At 44.5% G+C, this 12,546-nt stretch overlaps 1 protein-coding gene across 1 annotated transcript in view; it reads right to left on the bottom strand.

Moving 5' to 3' along the window:
• Window positions 1–12,546, bottom strand: part of MDN1 (midasin AAA ATPase 1) — a 152,231-nt gene that overhangs the window by 124,545 nt on the left and 15,140 nt on the right. Inside the window, exons 3-10 of the mRNA XM_045294316.1 lie at window positions 10,730–10,954; window positions 10,239–10,346; window positions 9,962–10,154; window positions 8,538–8,777; window positions 7,742–7,873; window positions 5,167–5,270; window positions 3,352–3,466; window positions 890–1,090 (exon numbers count right to left, since the gene is read on the bottom strand). Of these exons, the coding sequence (XP_045150251.1) occupies window positions 890–1,090; window positions 3,352–3,466; window positions 5,167–5,270; window positions 7,742–7,873; window positions 8,538–8,777; window positions 9,962–10,154; window positions 10,239–10,346; window positions 10,730–10,954 (1,318 nt within the window). The remainder of the gene's footprint in view (window positions 1–889; window positions 1,091–3,351; window positions 3,467–5,166; window positions 5,271–7,741; window positions 7,874–8,537; window positions 8,778–9,961; window positions 10,155–10,238; window positions 10,347–10,729; window positions 10,955–12,546) is intronic.

Genomic DNA, 12,546 nt, shown 5'->3' with positions numbered 1-12,546 from the left:
TGGAGAGAATTCAAAGACCACAGGCTAACGATAGTGGGGGCCGAGGCGGTGTTATCTATTTAATGTGCTCCACTGAAGTCGGAGGGATACCAGCCACCTGTAAAGTCTCTCCTGGGAGAGAGGCTGAGTGGTCGCAGACCCCACACCTGCACGTCAGTCATTACCAGTCACTACGCTACCGATCTAAAGGCTGGGGCCGCAACCGAGACTCAGGGCAGATGACGGTGCCCCTCACTTTTAATTCTTACTTCTCAATAGCCGGTCAACCACAGAGGCTCTGTCGCACAGAACTTACAACACCCACTCCTAACTCACTGTCAAGGTGAGGCTCCAAGACTGGGTCTTGGTGTGCAAAATCAGCAGTGCGCACAAATGGAAAGTGACAGCATCAGATCACAAAATGAGAAATGACCATACCATTACATAACCGCCAAACCACTGAGAATTACAGCCCGTCCAAGTGGACCGGCACTAGCCATATAGCCGGTGCTACTCTCACTCACACCGGCATTTTTAACTTCTAGACATATGAGGAGGCTTCAAAGAGTTTGTGGGGAAATTTCATTATCCTTCAGTTCCATTTCCCCAGAAATTTTCTGAGGCCTCTCATACAAACATCATCCATGTGCACAAGGTTCAGATAGATGTTTACTATTGTCACAAACGCAAAATGTCAGATGAGATCATCACTACCCGAGGAGTAGCCATATGCATGTGTGTACATGTGTGTATACCACCAAAGAAATCAAACTCCTTTTCCTCTGACACCATTACAGTGCCAAGAAGTCGAAACACAAACTCTACCCTCTCACAAACATTTTGCTTCAGCTGCTAAGAACTTCTGGAGGAATCCATTTTATGAACATCACCACACAAGAAAACACTTAACCCAGTACCTTAGAGAAAGTTCTCTCCCTTCTAGGCTCGGTCTTTTGTTTTCTCTTCCGGCTTCTGAAACCTCCTCAGGTGCCCGTTCACCTTCAGCAGCACTTCCGCTCCGAGGGCTATGTTTCTCACCAGTAAGTTGGATATAAATATCAAGCAGGTGATCAGCTGCTGACAAAAGACTGGGGCATCTGTTCTGAACAACCTAACAGCAGGAGAAACCAAGAAATAACTTAAAAACTCCACTTGAACTCTGTTGCTGTCGGTTGTCATAGCTATTCTGGCTCCGCGACCACAGGTGAACTGCGCGGTACAGGCGCTCCATACGGTTTCCAAGGACGTGACCTTTGTGGAAACATTTCCAGGTCTGTCTCCCACGGCACCTCTGGATGGCTTTGAACCTCCCAACCTTTTAGTTGCTGACAAATACCAACCAAAATATGGACTTCTCTATGAAATTTGTCATCTTTACCAAGTGTAAGAGCTTCTGCTTCAAATCCAAATATCAGGACTTTTTTCATGCCCAGCACTTAATTATCTGGCAAGCTCAGAGAACACGGCTTAAGACAGAGAAGCCAAATGGGAAAACAGCCGCTGAGCAACAAACCTCAAGCATCCAAGTCCAGAGATATGACTTACTGGAAAATCCTAATTTTGTAACCCAATAAACTAAGGTATACAATGTAATTTCCCAGCCAAAAGTAAATAGGAAGTGAAGAGAAAAATAGGTTATTAAAACTAAAACAAAAAACCAAGCTCACTGCCAGCAAGTCGATCCCAATTCTTAACAACCCTCTAACAGGGTTGAACTGCCCTGATTGTTTCCGGGACTGGAACGGTTTACGGGAGTAGAAAGCGCCCTTTTCTTCTGTGGAGCGTTTTGAACTGCTGATATTGTAGGTAGAAGTCCAACTTGTAACCACTACCAGGTTCCTCAGGTTATTAAAAGCAGACCACAATAAATGCAGACAGTTGTAATTACTAACAATAAAAAACCAACTGGTCTTTAGAAAGCAGACAATACAATTTTAAAAGCTGAAAGATCTATTCTTACTCAGTCCAATAGTCACTGACAATCTACTGTATGGCATAATACTAGAATTCATATCGCTGACTCCAAGGCTTATGATATTGACTTATCAAATCAGCTAACAAAGAGGAGAAATATTCCATCCACGTGATATTACTAACAAATAAATCTGAATATACTCGAAAAGAAGTATATTGCAATCCTAATTTCATATACATAATGTCCACACATTATATTGTATAGGCAGTATCCATATATTTACAGGTAAATTAAATGATCAATCTTATAAAAATTACTTCTTAGTATTTTTTTTTTTACTGAGCTTAAAGTAATTCTTTTTAACATGTATTTCAATATAATAAATGCTGTTAAGTGCTGTCAGTCTATCTCGCCCCATGGCACAACAGCCTAAAACCCTGTCCAGTCCTGTGACGACGTCCTCACAATGGTTGTGATGGTTAAGCCCACGGTCGCAGGCCCTGTGTCAATCACGTTTGGGTATGCGTTTACAGAAATCTACTTTTCCCAACCCAGGTTTGTTATCAGGTGCTGTTAACTCCACTCCAACTCAGAGACTCACGTATAGCAGAATGAAACATGTGCTCAATCATTGCTACGTGTGAGCCCGGTGCTGCATCTACTGTCAAGCAATCTGCTTGCCTGCTTTCCTCTTTTCTGCTGACCCTCTCCACCAAGCGTGACTGGTTACTCCCACGAATGTGAGTCTTATCCTAGCTTCCAAGGAACAATCTGGCTGTACTTCTTCTAAAACGTGTCGCTTTTCTGACAGTCCATGCACAGCATATTCATTATTCTCCATCAACACCGTAATTCAAACACGTCGATTTTTCTCAGTCTTCCTAATTCATTGTCCCACGGACCTTAGACTTTAAGGTGACGCCTCTGCTTATGGATACTTTATAGATCTTTTGCAACATGATTTGCCCAAAGCAATATGTCATTTAATCTCATAAATGCTGCTTTCATAGGCATTGATTGTGGATCCAGGAAAATTATATCCTTGAAAACACTATTTTCTCCATTTATGATGTTACTTACTGGTCCAGTTGTAAGACTTTTTTGTTTTGTTTTTATGTTTTGAGCATGCTTTAAAATATAGAAGCGGAGAGGAAATGTTTTGAGAATGATGAGGGCAATGAATATACAAATGCGCTTTACACAATTGATGTGTGTATGGATTGTGTTAAGAGTTGTATGAGCCCCTAATAAAATGATTAAAAAATAAATTAATTAAATTAAATTAAAATAAATAAAATATATAAGCAAAGAAAATGGAGAATACAAACATGGTAAAATGTTAACAAATCAATTGTTCAAAATGATGAATATTTTAGTCATTCACTCTACTTTCATGTAATTTGGAGCTTTTCATAGTAAAAATAAGCATTGATCATTTCTTTCTAATAACCACATACCTCATTCAGTTCTGTCTTATCCATGTTGTCCAGGTGAATTTTGGTCCAATATTTGTCTAGCAAAGTAGCATGACTGTTTAATGGTCGATACCAATTTCCTCCACAGCTTAAGAGTCTACGTCACAAAATAAAAAGTCATACAAAATTCTGTTTTAACCTTGAATTATGTTTCCTGAGATCACTTGCTATATATTATACATACCTAATAACACATACAACCCCTTCTGCCAAATACTACATTAGGCAATTAGGCCAGATGGCAAATGAGAAGCTGACAGCTGACCCAAGTTCGACCCTTTCCTAAGAAGGAGTGAGAGCTTTAGTCAAATTCCTTTCAAATCACTGCAGATAATTCTATTAGGTAGGTATTTTGGTCTCAATGACAAGCTCCTCTTCTTTAGGTATAAATAGCTTCAGAGAATAGGAAACATGATCCAAGGCTCATAGCATTAGACCTACGTTCACTCCCTGTTAACAGAAGGTATGGTACCTACCATTATCGTAATATTTGCAGAAGAGAAGGAAATGTATAATTCACCTTACTCTGACCAAGTGAGATGTTCACACGTATGCCATTTAATTAATCCATACCCTGTCCTGAGAAGAAGGCATCATCTTTGTTTTCTAACACAAGAGAATATTGATGGCTCTTGCTCACTCAGCTTTAATGACAAATGAGAGTTGAAAAGGGAACTAAAATCTGTCTGACATTTTCCCACGATGCCATTCATTTATCTGGGAAATGTTTGCATCACATCGGAAAGAATGTTACTGTCTCTGTGAATAAGGCCAGAGTCTGTTAAAATTAATAGGGCTCTAACAAGGCATTCCTTGGCACTGGCAGGTGAGCTTACACTGCATCTAGGAGTGGCTGCTCCCTTAGCTACTGGAAACACTAATAGAATCATTAACCAGAATCTAATGTTAGTTTCCCTCTTGGGCATTTTTAAATCTTTGAGACCCTGTACCTGGGCAGACTAATAGTAGAAAATAAACCACTGTCTTCTCGGTTTATAAAATGTACAAAGGAATATTTACTGAGTCAGTTCAATGGTTATTTCTTTGTTGGTGCTTACTTACCACATCCAACTTAATTTTTGAACATCTGAAAACCTACATACCAACACTATTAACACGACTAATTAATAACTGAGCACCTATGATGTGAAATGTTTAGGGCACAAGTGAATTCTCGTAATCTTTACAATCACCATTTGAAGCTGGCTGTTATTGTATGCCACAACATTGATTTTAAAAAAAAGAAAACGATGACGTTAAGTGACAAAGTAGAACTGTCACCCTCCACATCCCCATCGCTGTCCCCCCCACCTGCCCATAGCAGATCTTTTCTCTCACAGGATGGCTAACGCATTCAAACCACCAAGCTGTCAGTCAGCATGCGTGCTCTGAACCACTGAGCCACCAGAACTACTCAGGTGTTACCAGCTTCGTTATAATCAGACAAGCAGGGTACACACATGCACTAAATTTCACAGCCGAACTCACAGCCAAGATTATCTGACAATACACTCTAACTTCTAATTAAATACAAAGTTAAACGTTTTCATTCGTTCCTTATTTTTAGTGAGAAAGAAAAATGAGTATCATTTTGTCCCCCAAATTATCTTCGATTAAAAATAAGGACGGGGTAAAAAGTAAAAATATAAAATAAACATGCATGAGTAGGTGTCACCAATAGTTCCAACTAATCCTGCTTGGAAAGGCTCCAGAGAATTCTATTCCAGGACTTCTGGACTCAGCGTTGTAAATTGCAGACTTACCCAGAGTGAGAACTTTGGGGTTAGTAAGACCTACCTCCTGGTTGCAAAGAACTGAAATCCCGGTGCCACTTTCAGACAGTCACCTCGGCCAGGAATCAAGAGCTCTCCATTCTCCAGGAGGGGAATCAGGATGGAAACCTGAGTGACACAATGCTCTGGTGAAGCTATGCAGACAGACTGCCAAAAGCCCAAACAGCTGTCACGACGTGATGAGCCTGGCTTAGAGGAAACGGCCGCTGTCGTGGCATGAACTGCTCACACCAGGCATGTGAGAATGTCGGGGGAGCCACAGCACAGCACAACAGCAGAGCCCTCTCACTGTGTAGCGTACTCCCTCACCCAGCATGGCCCGTGGTCTTGCCAGCCTGGACCAGGCAGGCAGCCGACATGACGAAGGTTTTACAGCCCAGTCTGGCAGGAGACAGCAGGCAGGGGAACCGTCGTGAGATCTGGGCATGTTCTTGAGAAGGCAACTTCACACTGATCATGAAGTGTAAATGTGAGCCGTCCAACGGCATCCTCGTAGGGACGGATGTGCTGACAGAAAGAGAATGGAGCGCAAAATACCCAAAAGGGAGGGGCCGGAAAATGCGGATTCGGTCTTGAATCTGAGTTTGGTCCTCACCGAAGGGCACTTAGCTACGGGACAGGAACAAGATCCCTTAATGGTTTATCAGGTACCAAATATTTGAAAACTGCTCACAGAGGAGGGCACTAACAAAGGGAATTTTAAAAGCAATGACTAATTACCAACAGGCTTTATGGTTTCTATTCAGTTTGGTTGTTTGTTGTTGCTGCTGTTGTGATTACAAGAATCTACATGTGACCTCCTCCCTGGGGGAAGGACAACAGAAAAGTGGTGAAGGGAGACGTCAGACAGTGCAAGACATGATAAAATAATAATAATTTATAAGTTATCAAGGGTTCGTGAGGGAGGGAAGGAGGGAGGGAGGAAAAAAGAGGAGCTGATACCAAGGCTCAAGGAGAAAACAAATGGTTTGAGAATGATGATGGCAACAAATGTGCTTCACACAATGGAGGGATGTATGGATTGTGATGAGCACTGTACGAGCCCCCAATAAAATGATTTTTTTTTTAAGTGGTGAATAATCACTACCACCATCAGTTTTGGAACATTTTCTTCTTTCTTGTACTCCTTATTATTAGCTGCCCATTTCCCACCCACCCCCAACCTTCCCTGCTGCACCCCAATAAAGTCTTAATCCAATTACTGTCTCTATAGATTTACCCTCAGGTTGATTTTTAAGCCTAAACTCGGGATGTATGATGAAAACCGAGTTTCTAGCACTCTTCAAGCACGCGACCCTGGGACATGGTGAGCTGTGAGGCCAAAGGTGGAACAACATCCCCAGGACATCTTTACTTCAACACATTCTCAAAGCATCAGCTACTGCATATGCTCTTTAAAGCCATGTGCTTTCCACTGCACACCTCCCTCCACATATGCATTCCCGTTTTCATATACGAGAAAGAACAGGCCACACTTGAAGCTTCACCCTTAAAATCAAACAGAACATGCACAGCAAAATCTGCCCGAAGAAAGAATTTGTATTCTGCACTATGTCTTCTGTCAGTATTTACAGAACACAGAGGAAACGTGGCTTGGCTCCATGGTTGAAGTTTACACACATAGACTAATAGGGGCCCAAATAAATAACTGGTCTATTACTCTTATACTGAAAATAAGACAAGCCACATAAACTCTCTACCATCTAGGTGATGCCAACTCTTAGCAACCATTTAGCACAGGGCAGAAACCGCCCCTGGGAGTTTCTGAGACTATAACTTTTTACAGGAATAAGAAGCCCTGCCCTTCTCAGTCAGAGCAGCGGGTAGTTTTGAACTGCTGATCTTGTAGTCAGCAACCTAACTACACCACGAGGGCTCCATGAATGCAACACAGAGCATACCCGTATTCCTCTTCTCTCCGCTTTTGCTCCAAGTGCACTACTCTCTGGCTGCTGCAGATGGGAGCCAGGATCCCAACCTTCTCAGTGTGTCTATAACACAGCTGTTTCCTACCAAGCTTACTCGGGTAGACTGTCAAAATGACCAGTTCTTTAAGTCCAGAAGGTCAAAAAGTACAGGGCACAGGAGACATTCTCTACCAAGCAAGAGGCTAGTCAAATAACCCAAGCCATAAAAGCAGATTACAAATGTAATCATGAATGAACTCCCTACAACCTCTCTAATCTAACAAATTTGGTTTAAACTATCCCCATAACTACTACTTTTAAAATGCGCTACAAAGCATGCCTGGCATGGATGGACCTGGAGAAGAATATGCTGAGTGAATGAGTCAAACACAAAAGGACAAATATTGTATGAGACCACTGTCATAAAGAAAAAAGACAAGACAAAGACTTTCACATGGAAAGGAGGGACCAAGAGGGCAGGGCAAGGGAAGAAGATGAAGCCGCAGGCTGGAGGGCCGAGAGATGCCAACTTGGTGAACGGGAGACAGCAGTCCACAAGAGGGAGAAGCGAGTGGGGGAGGGTGTGAAGGTGAGCCACTAACACTAATTCACTACTTTACTAATCCTTTGTAAACAAAGAGATCGGGAGCAGTAATAAGCAGGACAACATACCACATCTAAGGGGGCATAGTCAATGTCCTCCAGAAGGATCCAATGGCCCTTGGTGGCGGCCTGAGTCAGAGTGCCAGGCTGCCACACAAACTCTCCTGGGACATCTGTGCAGCGATACATCCCCAACAGCATCTGCAAAATGAGCGGAAAGGAAGTGAGCAGACCACACACCTGAGAGCCCATGCACCATCCTTTGATTAGTTCTGTAAACGTGCACTTGAAGTTTACACAACTTAGCCCTGCCGACTCCAAGTGGAAACAAAACCCACTGAGTTAGTTAATTGTGCCAGCCTGGCCGATAATCACATGTGGTGCTGGTTGAAAGGCGGAGGGATAAATGGGTGGTGAAGCCTCGCCTTTCGAGTTCTCGGGTCTCTTGTTTTGTGATGGTTGCATCGGGTGCAGCTGCCTTAGCAGTTCCCTGCTTCAGCTTGCAAGATGGATTTCCTACAAGACATCCCCAAGGAGAAGCCGCATGGATCTATCCCGATGCAGCCCTGGGTGCTGGAGCAGCCGTGTGGAGACCCCTGCCAGTGCTGAGACGCTTACACGTTCACGGACTCAGCTTTCCTCCTGCAGTCGGCATTATTGCCTCTGTTTTGTGAGGTGAAGGACTTTGTGGACTGGTGTTGGGTTAATGTTGGACTTGTGGGCTTGGGCAGCATTGGGTTGGGATGTTTTCGTGATGCACATTTTCTTTGCATAAAACTCTCTCTTATACGTGAGTTGCTGTGGATTTGGTTCTCCAAAGTACCCAGACTAATACACCCACTAAAGGCTGTCATTTCCTAATTACCTTACTGTCGGTTTGATCTCCAAGCTGGACTTTGAGAAGATGAGGGGGCTTCCTTCTACCTGTCATTGCAGCTAAATGTTCAACTAAAGAAGTTTTGCCACATCCTATTGGCCCTTCCAACAACACGGCATTCTGAGAAGCCACTGCCATGGCCAAGGTCTGGAGATTTCTGCAGACGGACTCAACCAGCACGTAAGACCTGAGGGCCAGCTCCTGTTCACGAGAAGAATTCTTATTCGCCTGAGGAAGCAAGTAATGGACAAACAGCAAGTCAAACAGAGTCTCTCCCTCAAAGGACACGACTTTTTTTTTTTTTTAAAAGGACACAATGCTCCCAAGGACCTGCTTTCAATCTGTCGATAATTATACCAGCAATTGTACCAAATCTGTCAATAAAATTGTACCAGCAAAATGAAGACACGCATCTATTACAGAGCAAGAATGTTACCCAAAATTCCAAAATAAGCATCAGGTTTTTTCCACATTTCATTTCTATTGTTTAAGAGGGCAGAATTTATTAATAAATTTAAGAGAACATCTCCCCAAAACTGTATGAGTCAAAGTTGGATATTTGTTTATCTTTTAAATTTTCCTTCACCTCCCCATATTCTAGGATTCACACCTAAGGTACAAAAATGCACACAATCCATTTGAGACAATCAGAAAAATATGTGCACAGAGAGAATATTTTATAAGACATTTGTAGGCATATGAAGAGTGCTGGGTTATTTAGAGACGTTGAGACTTTCCTCTAAGTAGACTACTAACTTTTCACATACAATCAGTCTTCTGAAGAGATGAGAGGCCAAAGTGGGAGAGTCGGAGCTGAACGTCCTTGGAGTTCCGCTCAGGGCTCTCACAGTTCAGCACATGGGCGGGGGGCCACGGCTCCACTGCGCCGCGCCGCCCCCACCCCCTACCCCCACCCCTCCCCACCCCCGCCTCCCCCCGCTGCACAGTACCAGGCCATCTCAGGCAAATCCATTCCCTGTTAACATTCCAATGGCCCAGAGCTACTCTATGACAGGATGGTGGTTATAAGAAGCGAACATCCCTGGACCCAGCCCTAGTTTTGCCCAAGGTTCCCCAGGCAGGTTCATATAAACACGGGATCACAGCATGTGCTGCCCAGCTTTACAAAGCAGTCACAGCAGACACACGAGAAGATACACAGACGAGCTTTGCGGGATTAAAGAATTCACACAGGCACCGTGCCTGTTTCTCATGTCATATTAAAGAGGGACAACAGGCTATCAGGAAAGAGGGCAATGGATGATTTTCGCTTAACCACCCCCCACACCCAGCACTTCCAAACATAGCGTAGCAATTAAGCAAGCTCCACGTGGCTTATCGCTAGTGCATATTGCACACAGGGTTTAGGAGAGGCCAAGAGAGCATCAAACACCTTTCTGATGCCAACACACCTGTTCTTCAAGGGCCAGCTGCTGCCCAGGAAGCAGCACGCCACAGACAGTGGTCACCCTGGAGGAGAGGTCAGCAGAAACAAGGTGTCCTGGTAAGTACTGCAGCTCCTTCTCCTTACGCCAAAGAGACGCTTCAGGGTTGGCCAAAAGCAAGGCCTTCTCCAAGTCCTGCAGCTGGGCCTCTTCTAGTAACCTGGGGAAAGCCAGGAGCTCATCAGTCACGTTCACGGGCAGCAAAGTCACACCTAGTTCTCCAGGAAAGGGCGAGCCTGCTTACTTCAACCTGAAATGGATCAATTCCTCACTACTGAAGGTCTTCTTAAGGAACGATAACTTGTGCTCTTCATTCATACAGGTGACCAAAGCAAGACAATTGGCAGTGTACCTAAGAGGACGACAAAACAAAACAAAAGGCATGGAAATTCCATTGACCGGCAGTTGACTCCGAAGAACAAATAAAATTTACTAGCCAACTGGACACTAGAAAATTAAACCATAAAGAATTACTACCACAAACAATTATGGGCAGAAAATATAAATCTGGCAGGATGAACTAACTGAACAGGAAATGAAGGCCAAACTCCGGCTGGAATTAACCCTGAACGAATGACAGCCTCGCACTTCATACAGTCTCGTCTCCTCTGACTGATCTGCACATAAGGGACAGGGAAAGGACCCAAAGGTACAGGAACAAAACCACAGATGGGTTTCCTCCCCCTCGTGCCAACTCTAGCAGCACAGGAAAGACCCCAAAGCTACTCTACCCACCAGCGGACCAGGGTGTCGTGGCTTCTGAGGAGAGGGACACACACACTCCAGTCCCAGCGCTCCCGGAACACGGACGGCGCCTGCTGCAGAAACTTGTAGGCCGCTTCCATCAGGTCCCGGAGCTTCATCCGCCGGCGCCCATAGCGGACTGGGTTAGCATCAGAACTCTCCAGGAAGAGCCTCTGAAAAACTGGGGACGTGTCCTTGAAATACCTCAAGGCAAACCTTGGGAAACAAGGAAAGAGCGATGAGGACTTGGGAGCGCTGGTGGGAACTTTAAAGTACACTCATCTGTCTACACAGGCAAGGCAAGGTGGAGCCTAACGGGAACTCCCAGCGGTTTGAAAACAAAGGGAAACAGGCTAAATACACATACTCCTCAGATTGTATCCTATTCAAATTCAGGAGGCAGCACTAAGGTGTGAAAGACTCAAGTGGATGCAGAAACTGTGTGAATACCCACAAAAGTGCAGGTGCTTACTGTGTGCACATTAATTTTCAACATTTATTAAACTCTGGCTATGATCCAGAGACTAGGTGACGCCCTGGTGATTCAAAGCTAAGAAGATGTGTTCATTAGGAATCTCACAGGCTAGTACGGAAGGCAGTCACAAAGAAAACGCTGCTGGCCCAGGGGCTTGAGAAGAGGCCACCGGCAAACACAGTGAGGACGGAGATTTCTCATGGGCACAGGAAGAAAAGGGCGTTTAGTGCAAAGCAGCACAGGCAGAGCGCCTAGTGTGGCACAGTCACCGCCGTGTGTGGAGGCTGAGGTGCAGGAAACGAGTAAGGACAGCAGGGCAGGAGCCAGCACACACAGAGCCTGAGAGGCCACAGTGACATTCCCTGTAATGCCCCTTACTATGTAACGTCCACAGTGAAGCTTCCCTGTAGTGCCCAGTTTCCCATACAGATGTGCAGGTGCATTCTACAAAGAACTCCAGGAGACTCCATGAGAAACGTGGAGGAAAATTGATGTCTTTATTTACTCATTAAATAAACTCATACTGAGTGCCAGTTATGGGCAGACACTCTACAAAATACGTTGGGGAACAAATTACTTAGGAGAGCAAGCTAATTTGAAGGCCACAGAGGACTTCAGGGCCCAAAAAAAAGGCCCAAATGACAGTGGTTATGATGTGGATCCTTAACATGTATCATTGGCTAACATGTACCAGGCAGCTGCAAAGGAACAAAAGAGTAGGTGGAAAGCAGCAGGTGTCATATCTATATACATACACTCCTACAGAACACCAGCCTCCAGAAGGGAGAGGTGAGGGTGTTTCCCTGTACATTGTGTCCAATTGCCTACCACAAGGCCTGACACACTGCAGAAGAAAGAGCTGCTAAAGTAAGTGTTTCATTTCATCCTTTTTACTGTAAGCAACCAGCAAAAGATAACTCTGTGGAGAACTGCTACTGCACTAGGGAAAAGGGGTTGTTGTTATGGTGTTGCCAGGTGCCATCAAGCCGGGCCCAAATCATAGCAACCGTGTACAAAGAACAAAACGCTGCCCCATCCTGCGTCATCCTCACAACCACGTTGCTATGCTGGCACCCACTGTTGTCGCCACTGTGTCAAAATCTCCCTCTTTTTCACTGACCCCACGGTTTACCACACGATGCCCTTTTCCAGAAACCCATCTCTCCTGATTAGATGTCCAGAGTACATGAAGTCCCACGATCACTGCTTCTGAGGCGCATTCTAGATGGACTTGCAGACAAATGTGCGTGTTCTTCTGGCAGTCCATGGCACTCTCGATATTCTTCTTGATCCCACTTCAAACGCATGGATGCTTCTTCAGTCTTCCTTAGTC

This window comes from Echinops telfairi, unplaced genomic scaffold (genome assembly GCF_000313985.2).
Source record: "Echinops telfairi isolate 266 unplaced genomic scaffold, ASM31398v2 ScPeMD7_3533;HRSCAF=4204_0, whole genome shotgun sequence".
NCBI classification, from domain to species: domain Eukaryota; kingdom Metazoa; phylum Chordata; class Mammalia; order Afrosoricida; family Tenrecidae; genus Echinops; species Echinops telfairi.
This window is presented reverse-complemented; position numbering and strand designations above follow the sequence as displayed.